This window comes from Ammospiza nelsoni, chromosome 5, assembly GCF_027579445.1.
Source record: "Ammospiza nelsoni isolate bAmmNel1 chromosome 5, bAmmNel1.pri, whole genome shotgun sequence".
Taxonomy (NCBI): Eukaryota; Metazoa; Chordata; class Aves; order Passeriformes; family Passerellidae; genus Ammospiza; species Ammospiza nelsoni.
This window is the reverse complement of record NC_080637.1, coordinates 6,465,657-6,480,884: the sequence shown is the minus strand read 5'-3', so window position 1 is coordinate 6,480,884 and position 15,228 is coordinate 6,465,657. Positions and strand designations below refer to the sequence as shown.

The window sequence follows — 15,228 nt, the reverse complement described above, 5'->3', positions numbered from 1 at the left end:
CAGGCAGGGCCATCCCAGGGCACAGGGATGTGCCCAGACCCTTCTGGAATATCTCCAGTGAGGGAGACTCCACAGCCTCTCTGGGCAACCTGCTCCAGTGCTCGGTCACTGCTCAGGACAGAAATTCCTCCTCATGTTCAGGTGGAACTTCTGGGCATCAATTTCTTCCCTTTGCCCTCTATTGCTGGGCACCACCAAGCAGAGCCTGCTCCATCCTTTGACACCCCCTCTTTGGATATTTATATCCATTAATGAAGTCCCCTCTCAGTCATCTCTTTTTCCTTTCAGTACTTTAAGGGAACTTGCAGGAAAGATGGAGCAAGATTATTTACAAGAGCTTGGAGTGACAGCACATGGGGAAATGGGTTCAAAGTGAGAGAGTCAGTTTAGATAGATATTAGTGTTATAAATTCTTTCTTGTGAGGGTGGTGAGGCCCTGGCACAGGCTGCCCAGAGAAGCTGTGGCTGCCCCATCCGCGGAGGTTGGAAGGAGCTTGGAGCACCCTGGTCTAGAGGAGGGTGTCCCTGCCCATGGCAGAGGATTGGAACCAGAAGATCTTTAAGGTCCCTCCTAACCCAAACCACTCTGGGCTCCCCGAGGCTGAACAGGCCCAGCACCCTCAGCTTTTCCAGTCCCTTAACACGCTCGGAGCCCTGCACTGGACCCGCTCCAGGATCTCCATGTCCCTCCTGCTCTGAGGAGCCCAGAAGCGAACACAGCACGCCAGGTGAGCTCAGCAGGGCTGAGGGGAGGAGCAGGACACCCTCCCTCGCCCCACACGCTCCCTTAATACCCGCTCCGCCTCCCGCAGCCCCCGCCGCCCCTCACCGCCCGCACCTGCGGATGGTGACTGCCTTGAAGAGCGGGTACCACACGGAGAACTGGCAGTGCGCCACCTGCTCCTTCTTCATCCTCCTCTTCCTCCTCCTCAGCGCGGCCGCTCCCGGAAGCTCCCGCTCCGCCCGGAACCTCCCGCGCAGCTCCGGGCGCCGCCCGGCGCCATCGCCGGCGCACAGGGCCCGGCCCCGCCCCGCCGCCTCAGCGCCGCCCGGAGCCGGCGGCGCCCGGAGCGTCCCGCGGCGCTGCCTTCGCTCTGCCCCGCCCGAGCCCAGGAATGGCCGAGTAACGCCTGATCCTTGTAGGTTCTGCTGTCCTCCCTGTGCCCGCGTGTGCCCTGCATGGAGCTGTTTCATAGATGGGAAGGGATCTTAAAGATCATCCAGTTCCAGTCACCCCCTGCCACGGGCGGGGACGCCTCCCATGTGAGACTGGGTTGCTCAAGGCTTTATCCGACCTGGCATCCACAGCGCCCTGGGCAATCTGTTCTGCTGTCTCACCACCCTCACCGTAAAGGATTTCTGCCTAATATCTCACCTAAATTTCCCCTCTTTCAAGGGGTACCCATTACCCCTTGTTCTATCACTGCAGTTGTGATGAATAGGCCCTGTCCAGCTTCCCTGTAGCTCCTTCAGGTGCGGGAAAGTGCTCTGAAGTCTCCACATAACTTTCTCCAATTTTCTCAGCCTGTCTTTGTAGGGGAGGTGTTCCAGTCCTTTTATCAACGTTATGGCCTCCTCTGGGCTTGCTCTGACAGCTCCATGTCCTTTAGTAGTGTTTGGGACACAGAACTGTGCACAGAGCCCCCAGGGCTCTCACAAGGGCAGGGGACAGGGGCAGAGCCTTTGGGTGCAGCCCTGGGCGGTGACCTCACACTGTCATCTCATGTTAAGATTTTTATCAACCACTATTTCATTTTGCTGTAGTTCTTTAGGTGCTGGATGGTGCTCTGAAGTCTCCACACAACCTTCTCCAGTTTTCTCAGCCTGTCTGTGTAGAGGAGGTGTTCCAGTCCTTTTATCAACTTTGTGGCCTCCTCTGGGCTTGCTCTGACAGCTCCATGTCCTTTAGTAGTGTTTGGGACACAGAACTGTGCACAGAGCCCCCAGGGCTCTTACAAGGGCAGGGAACAGGGGCAGAGCCTTTGGATGCAGCCCTGGGCTGTGAGCTCACACTGTCAGCTCGTGTTTTATATCAACCACTATTTCATTTTGCTGAGTCCCAAGTCAGGCATTACCAGAGTAGTATGGGGGATATTTAAGCCCCGTGGTTCAGCTGTTGTGTCCTCTGCATGGCGTTGTTTCCATGCCATGTTTCCTCCTGTGCTGTCCCATCTGCAGTCTGGGGATGTCTCCCCTGTAGCCATGATATTTTCTGAAAAATCCTTTCCTTAGGATTTTTCCTCCTGAGAAGCTGGGAGGCCTCAGGAACAAAATGTAAACAATGATTATCTGCTGCTGTGGAATGCAACAGGTGCATCTGGGATTGGTCTCATGTGGTTGTTCCTAATTAATGGCCAATCACAGCCCAGCTGGGTCAGACTCTGTCCAAACCCCAAGCCTTTGTTATCATTCTTTCTTTTTCTATTCTTAGCTGGCCTTCTGATGAAATCCTTTCTTCTATTCTTTTAGTATAGTTTTAATATAATATATATCATAAAATAATAAATCAAGCCTTCTGAAACATGGAGTCAGATCCTCATCTCTTCCCTCATCCTGGGACCCCTGTGAGCACTGCCAGACTCCCCAGCTGTGTGACACCTCAGCTCTTGGGGAGGTTGATAACACCATGGGGCTGCCTCTCACCCTCTTCTGCTTCTGGGAGATAATCCTTGTTTGCTTTGCAGTTACTTGCCCATGTTTAATTTGGCACTCAGTGGGTCATCCATGCTTCTAGATACCGTGATAAAAACGAAACATTCTCCCCCTACTTTTCTCCCTCCCTTCAACTTAATTGCTACTTAATTGATTTTGTTTCTAGAATCATAGCACTAAAGTGCAAGTAACAAGTTTGAAGTGCTTTAGGAGTTTTTAATGATGTTTATCTTCAGCTTAGATATCTCAGAGTGCTGTTGGTTAAATCATGCATAAAATGTTGCCAGTGTCTCTTTTGCACATTCTTTATAGGAAAATCGATATTTTGTTTGACCTTGAATTTGCCATGGGACCCCCATTGCTGAGCTTCCATTAAATCTGGTTGCTGTCTGCTGGAATGTTTGTTTGGATCAGAGAATGTCTTCTGAAAAGTGAGTTAGGAAAGCTAATCCATCTATCTAATTATAAATATTGAAGTTTAATTCTGGTATCTTGACTTCTCTCTCCAACTGATTCACAGACCTTGGCTGGCTTAAGATTTGAACTGCTGGGAAGGATAATTTGGAAACTGTAGAATGGCTGGATGCTGCCTTGAAAGGAAGCCACTCAACAAAGAAATAAGCAATGGGAACAAAGTTACATGCTTTGTAAATGGCATGGCTTTTTCAGGACAGAATTGACTTCAGTTGGAAATAAATGGAAGAAGTAGCATGATTTGCCAGCAGTACACTCTAACATTGGGCACAAAAACTACCAGACAAAGTAGAAAACATTTATTTTTCCCCATAATTGATAGTTTGAGTGCTGTTGATTCATGTTAAGGCAGCTGATAAATGTGGGCACTTTGACATATTCTCAAGATTGCATTTATAACAATTAAAAATGTCTATTCTTAGAGCTCATGTAATCCCAAGTCAGGTTCAAGGCTGCTGTATCAGCTGCATTGAATTTTTAACTCAGATGAACTCATATTTATATGCAGAGTGAATTTTATGAGGTAGAAGAACTGCAAGACAAGGCATGTTCTGAAAGCTAAATAGGCCTTTAGAAACCTCACATTTTAGTGTTAAATTTCATTTTCACTTGCAGCTAATTTTGTTTATGAACAGGAGACGTTGCCATCCTTGACAGCATGACTAACGTGAGATGCCAGAATTGCAGCCTTCATTTAACCAAACAGTATTTCAGCTTTCTAACAGCAGAAATTCTCACTTCTCTACTGCCAACTGAATCTGGGCAAAAATACTGTTTTATGAAACTTGTAAAAATGTCACTATGCATAGAGTTACTGCACCCACTTGTGGAGGAGACCCAAACTACAGAAGCTGGGCTTGATCAGCATTTCCCTCTCTTTGAGGTGTTCACCCAATTTAGGTTTTAGTGATAATTCAAACCCCTGAAACTGTGAATTTTTGTTGTTGTTATAAGTAGCAAGGCACTGCTGAATGTCTCAGGAGAGAAGGGGCTGTTTTGAAAACAGATTCTGCCATGAGATGAGGCTCTAGTATTTTTTTTTTTCCATGATACAGCTGTGGTAATCCACATTTGAGAAAGATACACGGATATTTGTGCAGAAGCATTGGGGTGATCAATGGAACAGGATTTTCTGTGAGGGGAGAGTAAAGAGGAAGTAAAAGAGGAAGACTTTCCTGTGAGGGGAAAGTAAAAGGGGAAGACTTAGCCCAATACAAAGACAACTTTGACAAGGCTATGGTTCACTCTCTACTCGTTTGATATATTTATATTGACAATGCAAAAGGCTATAATTCTTTCCAAATGTAGGAGGTGAATTTGTTGTAGCTGGGGATGTAAGGTTTTTGTGTTTTTAAAGCTATCACACAGAACCTGCTTTGTTTTGTTTCTCCTGGGCTGTGTTTGGTGGAAAGCTTGATCTTGTGTTTGAGTCACAGCATGAGACATGGCCCTTGTCCAGGTAAAACTCCTCAATCCTAAGAGAAGGGAATTACAAACATTGGTACAGCTGGCTGAACTGAAGTGGGATAGAGACTGGAACACAAGCAAATGAGCAATTTGTGTTACAAATAGTGGTAAGACAGATAATAAAACTGTAGGTTTGAAAAGGAGCTTCATTGCCTTAAAAGAATATTATAGATTTATTTTTTAATTTTTTTTTTAAGGAATAGAATTTGGTTTAACATGTCAGGGTTTCTTTTCAAGACTTATGTTACATAAAACCAGTCTTCACATTTGACTTATATCACCAACTTCACCCAAAACCACTTTATTGATACTTAAGAAAGAGCCTGCCCTGTGTACAGACCAAGGAAATGTACTTTAGTTTTATTCCTGCTGATAAACAGAAAGATTTAGTCCTACCTGTTCCTTTTAGCTACTTACTGCAAGCCCATGGCAATGCAGTATGTTAAAAAGCTGATTGTTACCCTTTCATGTTTCACTGGTGTGCAACAGATGTTACCACAAAAGGATAAAATATGAAGTAAAAAATGAAAGTGCTGAAGGTGGGTGTGACAGAGAAGCTTTTCACACACTTTGCTGCTGGTTTTTGCTAGAGAGCACACAGAGCTTTATTAAACCATAGTTGAAGTCATGGAAAGATTCTTTCTGACTTTTTGGAAAGGTTATGACCATCAATGCTATGGATGATTGAGATCATCTCATCTCATCTCATCTCATCTCATCTCATCTCATCTCATCTCTCCTGGTGTTTAAACTGATTTGTTTCTTTTCAGTGGCTTTTCCTTATGATTCATGATTACTTTTAGGACTTCAGTATTAAGTTAATATCAGAGATGCTTTCCCTGGTATGTTTCTGTGCTGAAAGTGCCCTGCAGTTCCACAGTGACACAGGCTCAGTCTCTAATACATTTTTTTCCTGCTGCTTGCTGTGTCTTTAGGCTGGAACAGGATGGGGGAAGTGAATAATTTCACTTTGCTGGGGATGCAGGCTGAGGCACGAGCTGCAGGTGCAGAGCCTTGCTTTGGGCACTTTTAAGATGCAAATGCTCTTATTGGGTCCATAATTTCCAATAAGAGACTGACATGCCATGGTCACACCATCACACCAGCCCCATGTGCTGCCCCATGTTTTTTGAACTTGTTTTTAGTGGAAGGATTGAGTCATTTACGTGTTTATTTGTGGTGTAAGATGGGGGTAGGTTCTAGTTGTTATTTTTAATAGCAGACAGTTTTTATCACTGAGATTCTCTTGGAATAAGGGTTTTTTGCACTTTCAGAGTGGAGTGCACAGTCCTGTTGTCCAGACACTGTTGACAGAGCATTTCACCCAGATCAGAATGAAACTTTTTGAAATGCATTATTGTCTGTATGGGTGTCTGACATTTAAAGACACTTAATTGTCTTCAGCTGCCATAGCTACCTGACAGCTGATAGGACTGTTAAAATTATACAGATCAGGGATTTGACCCAAATTTACATTTCTCCTTTGAGTTATTTGGCTCTGAAATCACTGGGTGGAGCTGAAAGCATGAATTGAACTTGCCATCACACGTCCCTGACTTTCTCCCACAAGCTACATTTGTTAATTTACGGTGCTGAAATGAACCTTTTAACTTTACACTGAAAGCAAATATTGATTTTGTTTCATATATATCTGGACTTTGCACAGGAGGGGAAAAACCTGGCATTGCTGAAAATGGCAGCTGAGACATCCACAGAAGTTGCAAAAACAGCCAAACAATCTGTCCTTAAGGAAGAGGTACAGCATGCTTGGGTTGGGCACTTCTTGTTGTTGAATAACAATTATTTGTGAGTTTTTGAGTACAGAGTACAAAATGCTAGAGAGGCTGGATGTTCATAAAAAGACAGAAAATTTCCTGATTGTCAGAGAGTTTAAAGGGTGTGACATTCCTCTTTATTGAAATAATTATATAAATTATCAATAAGGAGAGAGAAATCTACAGAAATCTACAGTGTTGCATTATTTTAAGAGGCTTCTATTTTTTTTTCAGATTTTTCATCTGTTTCTTGTATTGTCTCTTCAGGAGGTTTTTCAGTGTTCAGAAATAATGCTGATATCTCTGAGAGACTTTACAAATTGGTGGGTTATGAAACTCAGCAGCAATTTTCTCTTTCAAACAGTTTTCTGTTCCTTTAAGGTGCTTTAACATTTAGGATTGTATCATGTTTTATGTTTGCTGTAAGGATTTTAATTTGGATAATTGCTGTTTCAAAGACATCAGTAAAGAAGAAGAATAATAGCAGTCCTAAGAAAGGATTCTGGAGGTACTTCATTCTTATTAGAAGCACTTTCACCCTAAACTGCCTATATTTGTTTCTGTTCCCTTAAAATGAAATCTTAAAAGTTAATCTTTGGTGTTAAGGGAGATTTGGCAGTGTCCTGCTCTTGCTGTAACACAAATGTGCTTTCTTTTATTTGTTCTTCATGGAGTGAACACACTTGGAATTTCTTCCAGTTTCACAGCACAAGGAAAGAAGAGATTTGTTTGTATTATGTCTTTTCTCTTAGGCATTTTTTTAATATGAATATTTCACAAGCATAAAGTATTTAATTTTTGTAATCTTTTGGGGTTTTCTATTAAGAGCTGGGTATTTTGCAGGCAGCATTTTCATTTTATCCTCTTTTGGTTTTGTTTTGTATAGTTTTTTTGGGGTTTTTTTGGTTTAGTTTGTTGTTTGGGTTTTTTTTTTTTTAATTTTTCTTTGTTATTCTCTTTTAAACAATGTGCTCTTTGATATGACTGGAAATTTAGAGTTAGATCTTACATATTTTAAGCTATTTACTTTTTTCAATCATTTTGTGGGCTTAATACAGAGAAGTATTTACCCTCCTTCTGCCAGTGGCTGTTATATCAGAAGTGGTTCTGTAACTTGCAGTAACAGTGTGGTCTGATGTTGGACAATCTTCCATGAAAGTGGGAGCTGAATTTACTTCATTCTTCCTTTCCTTTTTCTGGGAAGGCACATCCAGGCTGGTATAAGCAGATGTTTTTTGCCCATCAAAGTAATCGACAAAGAAATAAAAATAACTCATTTTAAAACAAGTTACAGTGAGAGAAGCAAACTTCTGGGCTAATAGGGATTTTTCTAGGGATTTTATCTAGGGATTTTTCAGTTTTAAATGAATTACATAAAAAATGAGGAAACATCATAGGGAAAATAAACTCAGCCCAGAAGAGAAATTTGGTCATAGTGCTAATGCCAAGCAGTCACTCAGCAGCTCTCAGAACCCTAAAGGGACAGACATGTGTCACTCTCACAGCTGCAGAATACAGCAGGTACACAAAGCCACAGTCTGGGATCAGTCTGGGCAAGAAAATGTCAGGGCAGCTTGGTTTTCAGTCTTGCATGCTCAGCTTTTGGGCTGTGCTCTCTGCCAAGGGGGGGGCACTCGTGAGCTCCAGTGTGCCTGAAGTCTCTGGGCTGCACAGAGACCCTTCTGCAGCTGATATATTACCCTTGCAAAATCCTACTAAAAATGAGGACTTTGCAGTGCATAAAATGCCACTGAATTCATCAAAACTTGGTTATAAAATTCATGTTAAGAAAAGCTACTGTCTTGGGGTTATATTTTTATTCATATTCAAGAATTTAGAGTAATTTTTTTTCTGTATTAGCAACAGGAATGCTGTTGCACATTCCTGCATGTGGTGTGATGCTGAAATTTGTCTTCAAAATAACCTAAAAAAATTGTGGTTTTTCTCCCAATTCTTTGGGATTAATTTTATAATGTATTTAACAAAGAATTCTTTATTTTAGGTAATTGTAGAAAGACAATGGTTGAAGCTTTCAGAAACAACTTACACTGATCCCTTTGGGAAAACCAGGTAATTCCCTCTCTGCTATTCCAGATTGCCAATTGCACAGACTGGGCCCAGGCTAGGGAGCATGAGCATTACAAACACATCACTCCACACAGGATGAGAGGTTTGTGAGGTTTCTTCAGAGTTCCTGCTGTTCAGAGGGGAGAATCTTAAGAGAATCTTACTCTGGCAGATGTGCAAGCATTGGGATGGAATTTGGCTCCTAAATCCTCTTGGGCACATTGGATTGTGCTGCATTTCCAGTTCTTTGGAACGATGCTGCACAGAAGCAAATTCCAGCTGTGCAACCGCTCTGTGACAATCAGAGTCCATCCTGTGGCTTTTCTGGTTCTTTATTACAGGCTGCTTTTCCATGCTGGTGGTGCTGGATCCTCCATATTATTGACAAATTAATGTCCTCTTGTATGGTATAATTTCTGTCCAATTCTTTTCTATCTTTAGTTTTGCTGTGTTTATGTAGGTGTTACAACATGGCTTTAGTTCCCTCCCCTTAATGTGTTAGATTCTCTCTCTAGTGCCTCTCACCTCATCAGCAGTGTCCTCTTAAAATCAGCAAGATTGGATCTTTTGTGTAACTAAAATTAACTATTTTCTCTCTCCCCCTTAGGTAGTCAAAAGAAAATTATACTTTAGACATTTTATAGTGGCAATGTATGACAGGGCCTGCCTATGGCTGCTGCTTCTTACAGGACCTCACTGGATGGTGGTGCATCTTGCTTTAAGTGAAAGCAGCAAGGGTAGAAGATGATTTATGTGTTCATTTGTTCTTTCTCTGTTTAAACAGAACTTGGGAAACTGTAAAGCGTACTGGCAACAAAAAGGGAGTTACAGCTGATGGTAAGAATTGGTGGCTTTTTCTTTTTGCATTTTTTTTCCTGTCAAATTCCTTCTGATAAGCTGACAATGCAGATTTGGAGCTGATCTGTTCTGAATGAGTGAGGATGTGGAACAGGTGGCTTGGCAGAGCTGTCTATACCCTGAGCTAATGAAAGGCTAACTGAGGTGCTGAAGAATCAGAACCTTACTGGTGGGAGAACTTTCCCAAGGTCACTGTGTTCACTTTTAAGTCATGGAGTGCTTCCTAAGACATCTGGGGTGCCCTGACACAGAGCAGCTCTCAAACTGGTGATTGGGTTTGCTGTTAGGGGCCAAGGGGCTCTTTGGGACATGATTTAGAAATGGAGAGTAAAGAGTTCCCTACAGAGACTTTCAAGCAGTTTTTGTAGGCAGGAGAGCCTTTCCCTGAGGCTCAGTCTTGCTTGGTTTGTGTGCCTCTGGCTTGCTGGGGAGCTTTGAAGATCTCTCACCATGCATGATATAAAGAGCTTGAATTCATCATTCAGGGTTCTAGAGCAAGCATCCAAACATTTAATGCTCAGAGTATCAGTGTGTGGGTTCCTTTCCAGATCTGGCACTAAAATCTGACTTTCTGCTGTGCTCACATTGCATGTCCTGGTGTCTCCCATGGCTGTGGTAGGTGTAGCAGTGATAGCAGTGCTGCAGAGAACCCTGCACTACGACTGCATTGTCCTGGTGAAACAGTTCAGACCCCCAATCAATGGCTACTGCTTGGAATTTCCTGCAGGTAAGTGGCTGAAGCACTGGGATGAGTCACATATGGTTCACTGTGTTTAGATGAGGTTGGAGTGTCAATCTTTATGTATCTTATAGGTTAGACTTGAGGATCTCCAGGGTCTTTTCCAACTTAGTTGATTCTGTGATCTTAATGAAGCTGTGGCTGGAAAACCATGCTGAGCTCCATGTGCTATTCCAAAATACGAATATTTGATAATGAAAAAACAAAATAAGCTGTTATGATGTTAATAGATGTTTTAGCAGATTGGAGAAAATTCCCTCCACTTCTCCTTTCTCTAAGAGTCAAAGCATTTGGCTTCTTTCTCTCATGAGAATATTAATGCCATTTTTGGGAAAGGCATCATGATTCTGTAGATAATTGGTTAAGGATGTGGGCAGCAGCATAATGAATCCAGGGATTGGAATCCTTCCTAATACTTATCCCTGTGTAAAGACAGAGTAGTGAGGATGTTTCCCCTCTTCCAGAAAGCTTGATTAGATCTCAGGATGGATATTGCAGTTAAGTGGGAAGCTTTTAATTGTTTTTGTGTGTTATGTATCTCCCAGGCCTGATTGAGGAAAACGAGTCAGCAGAAAGTGCTGCGCTTCGAGAGCTGAAGGAAGAGACTGGCTACAAGGGGGAGGTCATTGAATGTACTCCAGGTCTTTGCTTTTTCTTATTTTTTCCCACTAAAGCTAATTCTGTCTTGATGGCTACTCTAAATGTCTGAAAAGCTCTAAACCAAAGGGAAAGCCTATGCAGATTAGCAGGGTAGCATCTCATGGCTGTAAAAGTGAAACTTTGGTCCTTGTTGTCAACTCGCTGAACTTCTGGCTGAAATAAGTTTGATGTCTGTAGAGATGAAATTGCTATTAAGATCCTTTACACAAAACCCAATTATTCAAGCTGTGATTTGGCATTTTAGTGTAAAGGTCTAAACTGGTGGACTTCTGTGAACAGCATCTGTGAACTTAGAAAAAAAAGCTGCATGATGCAGAGGTCACCCTTGTGTCAGCTGTGGGGAGGTGACAGTACTTGGGTTCTCCAGCTGAAAAGAAGAAGGAGAGTAATTGGAGTTAATTCAGAGTTCCTTTGGAACATGATTGTTCCAATCCTATGCTTCCTACATAAGGTAAAATGAAGGCAAAGTGAGGATCATAAATCAAACTTGAGAAGGTAGGTGAGGCACCTTAGGATTTTGAGGAAGTGTCATTGCAGTTGAGCCTGAGTCTCTCAGTTATTGGGTACAACTGCATGCTGGGGATTGGGAGAGGTTGGACACAGGTGATGGCAAAATTAAATTCCCACAGACTGAGGAAGTCTGTAAGGGATAGTTCATAGTAAATCTTTAGTCTATGGAATAGAAGGTAAATTTGGCTGTGAGTTGAGAGTTACAGAAACATTACGTCTAAGAATTTGTGAAGACAAAGTTTTTGCTACTCTTACAGCACAAATGTCTGCCAAATATATATTCTCCTGTTGTATCAGATACATTTCTGTGAAAGCTTTTGTTAAAATGTCAAGATGCCTGACTCCTGCTCTGAGAAATGAACCTGTCCATGTGCTTGTTGGCAGCTCTGTGCTTGGACCCAGGAATGTCAAACAGCACAACACACATTGTGAGTGTCATCATTAATGGAGATGAGGCTGAGAACACGAGACCTAAGCAAAACCTTGGTGAGTTTTGTGTCATTTATTTGAAAATTTTGAGATGATAACAAAACTATGGGTTTAAAACAATTAACTCCACCACTTCATCTCTTCTGTCCTACATGGTTTGGATACTGCACATCCTTCCAATCACATCCTGCAGTCTAGATGAGTGTTTCTCTGCTGAATCCACTGGGGAAGCTCAGATGTGGAGTGTCAGCTGTTGGCACACTCAGAATAAAACATTTCAGTGCCAAATTTCAGTGAGAGCCATAAGCACTTATGAACCTAGAGACTGCTCTCAGTTGTAGCTTCACTCTGGAAGTAATTGCAGTGTCACTCCCAGTCAGTTAGCCATCAAATGCTTTTTAATTATAAACTCTGGTGTATTTCCACCCCTTAACTCCCTACTCTTTTCACTTGCAGATGATGGAGGTACGTAATGTGACTGGGATCTCATTGACAAGAAGGTCATGATTCTTCATATGGCAAGTTTTACTTAGAAAAAGTCAGTTAAAACTGGTTTTTATTTGTGCTTGGGTAATCTCTTGACCCTAATCAAATGTGCCTGAGGTTGACTTTGGCCTAGATGCAAATTCCTGTGGGGCATTATTACGTCAATTATCTTTCCCAGTACTGTACCTATAGCACCAGGATTTCAGGAAATACAAATTGCTGCCCCCCCAACAGCTGCAGGTCAAGCCCTGAAGACAAGTAATTCAGAGAGACAGGGAGGGGTAAGCCAGCATCAATTCATCATTAACAAACCCTTTGAGATGCTTTGGTCTTGAAATGCATCTCCAACCCATTCCTGTACCAGGAGAAGCCAAACAAGTTTTCTTCAACAGTGCATTTTTCATTCTCAAGGGGAGGTTTCTCTTTTGGAGATTCTTATTCTTCATAGCTACCAGCTACACTTTTTTCCCAACTGTTTTTCCAGCTTTTTTCTGCCAAGTATGTTTTTTAGTGAGCCCAGTCACTGCCTTCCCCCATTTAATTGACCCTTTTTTGATATATGAAAGCTCACAACTTTTGGATGCTGACAAGCATTAAATCAGTCTCTTTCCCCTTCTAAATTGCAAGAAACAGAAGACAGAGTTAAATTTCTTTACTGTTCACTAACTGAAGGATGTGTAAACCTTTTTCTTCTCTCCTAGAATTTGTGGAAGTTGTTACACTTCCAAAGAATGACCTACTGCAAAGGATTGATGGTAAGAGCCTTCTGACACATTAAATGCACTAACATGAGCTTCAGGAATCCCTTCTCAGGGCTCCTCATGTCATCTCTCACCCTAGAATACGTTATGTTGTATAATATGTTAAGCAAAAAGCTGTTAGAGACCTGGCCAGGTATGCGAGTTAGTGACAGCAGGAGGAGTTGCAGCATCTGGAATGCTACACATCTTCATTTTAGCAAGGACTTACATGTCTGTAAAGGTGAGGTTTTAACAGCATCTCATATTTGTTTTATTTTCAGAGCTGGTAGCAGAGGAGCAGCTGGCAGTAGATGCCAGGGTTTACACGTACGCGCTGGCTCTGAAGCGCGCAGCAGAAAAACCGCTCCAAGTTCCCTTTATGAAGTTCTAGAACTGGACAATGAGAAATTGAATTAAAAACTGCCCAAGCTGGATGGCTTAGAAGTATAACTCTTCTTGTAATCAAGGTCATTTACTTTACTTGTTGAGCAAAAGAAGTATTTGTAGTAATGATTCTGGTATTTTTATTTCGAATTATGTAACTGACAAAAAGCATTTCTTCTAACTGCTCTGTCAAGCCTTGACAGAATATCCATAATAAAAATACTGTTTAATTTTCAGAATGGCTTATTCCTCTCTGCACTTAAAGTTCAGTAAGATGCTTAGGTAACCGTGGTTGGTGTATCACCATGGTTCCAAAGGAGGCAGAGGCAGGACAGTGAGCACAGGTCTCTCTCTCACAGCACTCACTGCTAACATCTGGAGAGGGAAGAGCTCATGGTGGGCAGCAGAGGGGCTGGCACTGATTTCTTCTCTCTGGTGACCAGAGACAGGACCCAAGGGAATGGCCTGAAGCTGTTTTAGGGGTGGTTTAAGTTGCATATCTGGAAAGAGCTCTTCACCCAGAGGGTGGTTGGGCACTGGAACAGCCTCCCCAGGGCACAGCACTGAGCCTGACAGTTCAAGATGTGTTTGGACAATGCTCTCAGGCACAGGGTGAGATCCTTGGGATATGTCCTGCACAAGGCCAGGAGTTGGACTCAGTGAGTCTTGCAGGTCCCTTCAAACTCAAAAGTCATAGAATTGTAGAATATCCAATTAAGTAGGAGTTCTCTCTGGCAGGAGCAGGGAGAGCAGCACAGGACACTGTGCATGCTCTGGCTGAAGTAAGTGAAATGGCAATTTCAGTAACTTCCTATTGTGATTTAGACATGAAGAGACTATGCAGAAAGAGAAAACAGGTTTGTCTGATCTAAAATAATGATCATGACTCCATGTACCAGTGCAAACCAAACTGTACAGGCCCAGCCAGGGGATCCTGCTGAAGGTCTGAGGTCACTTATGTGCCCTGAGGGGCACAGCCTTGCAGTTTTCCCTCTCCTGAGAACATGTGTGTACCCAGGCTGCACCTTCATCAGTCAGATCACTTCTAGGTACATCTTATCCCAAATAAACCTTCAGTGCATCTGCACACAGTGGCCTGCTGCTAATTATGTAAACAGCCACCACAGCTGAAAGGTCAGGATCTCAGAGTTTAACAAACACACATCAAAATTAGTCCTGCCTCTAAAATAGATGAGTGTGTATAATTAGGGACACTTTCTGAAACAGAAAATTGCTCAAGAGTTTCTTACGTTCACAACACAAAGTTACTTTCAAATTAAGAGTGAGAGAAGACAGAAGAAATGTGACATCAAAGGGGAAAAGCGATTACAGCAGAGTAGAAAAGCACAATGACTTTAAGGGGAGGAATCTTGGGATTTTTTTTAAATTGTGGCTGCTAAAAATTAATCAGAATTATATTCTAGAAAGAAAAAAATAAAGAGGAAGAAAGAAGGCTCCCTATCTCGTTGTGGAAACCCAGAGCACTGGGAATCTATCTCTGTCTGCTCTGGGGAGCCCTGACCCCCAGGGGAGCCCTGACTTTGACCCCCATTCATGGAGAAAGTTTCCCAGACTTCAAGATAGACTGGAATCCACAAAAGTGTGCAATAGATTATAGAGAGCAGTGTAGGTGTATCACTTGGTGAGAAATTGAGGTTTTGGGATTTTTAGTATGTAGTGGATGGAAGCAAGATGGAGGGCACAGGGTGTCATCCTGGGTTTCTTCTCCATGCTTCTTCTTCCTTCTTCTCCATGGGTTTGGGTGGCATTTTATAATTGGGCAGGAAAGTCCCCATTGCAGCTCTTTGGGATCAGTTATTGGGTTAAAAGGGAAAATAATCCAGGTGTCAGTTCTTAATTGGATAGTTTAGTCTAACAAGACCTTGTAACAAGAGATTGTTGGCCATTTTGTGCCTTCTAATGAACAGCTGCCCAACTCACAGCAGTGAGACTGTTTTACTGATAAGAAATAATAAACAGCTGAGTC

At 42.6% G+C, this 15,228-nt stretch overlaps 2 protein-coding genes across 5 annotated transcripts in view; one reads left to right on the top strand and one right to left on the bottom strand.

Moving 5' to 3' along the window:
• Positions 1 to 1,050, bottom strand: part of CDC123 (cell division cycle 123) — a 31,193-nt gene extending 30,143 nt beyond the window's left edge. The window contains exon 1 of one of the 2 annotated variants that reach the window (XM_059471661.1): positions 839 to 1,050. In XM_059471661.1, coding sequence (XP_059327644.1) covers positions 839 to 912 — 74 coding nt within the window. In that variant the 5' untranslated portion in view covers positions 913 to 1,050. The remainder of the gene's footprint in view (positions 1 to 838) is intronic. The other variant, XM_059471659.1, reaches the window with a different exon arrangement.
• Positions 1,038 to 13,379, top strand: NUDT5 (nudix hydrolase 5). 3 transcript variants are annotated; one of them, XR_009418456.1, is made up of 9 exons: positions 1,038 to 1,139; positions 6,260 to 6,349; positions 8,371 to 8,438; positions 9,220 to 9,272; positions 9,913 to 10,020; positions 10,578 to 10,673; positions 11,587 to 11,697; positions 12,819 to 12,872; positions 13,139 to 13,379. XR_009418456.1 is itself a non-coding variant. In XM_059471663.1 (9 exons), the coding sequence occupies exons 3-9, from the start codon at positions 6,287 to 6,289 to the stop codon at positions 12,102 to 12,104; spliced, it is 507 nt and encodes a 168-aa protein (XP_059327646.1). In that variant the 5' UTR covers positions 1,052 to 1,139; positions 2,965 to 3,083; positions 6,260 to 6,286; the 3' UTR covers positions 12,105 to 12,114. The 3 variants fall into 3 exon arrangements, 2 of the variants coding, with proteins under 2 accessions (XP_059327645.1, XP_059327646.1); XM_059471663.1 differs by lacking the exons at positions 12,819 to 12,872; positions 13,139 to 13,379 and adding exons at positions 2,965 to 3,083; positions 12,088 to 12,114 and having other exon boundaries at positions 1,052 to 1,139; positions 11,587 to 11,688; XM_059471662.1 differs by lacking the exons at positions 12,819 to 12,872; positions 13,139 to 13,379 and adding an exon at positions 12,088 to 12,114 and having other exon boundaries at positions 11,587 to 11,688.
• Positions 13,380 to 15,228: the final 1,849 nt, after the last annotated feature.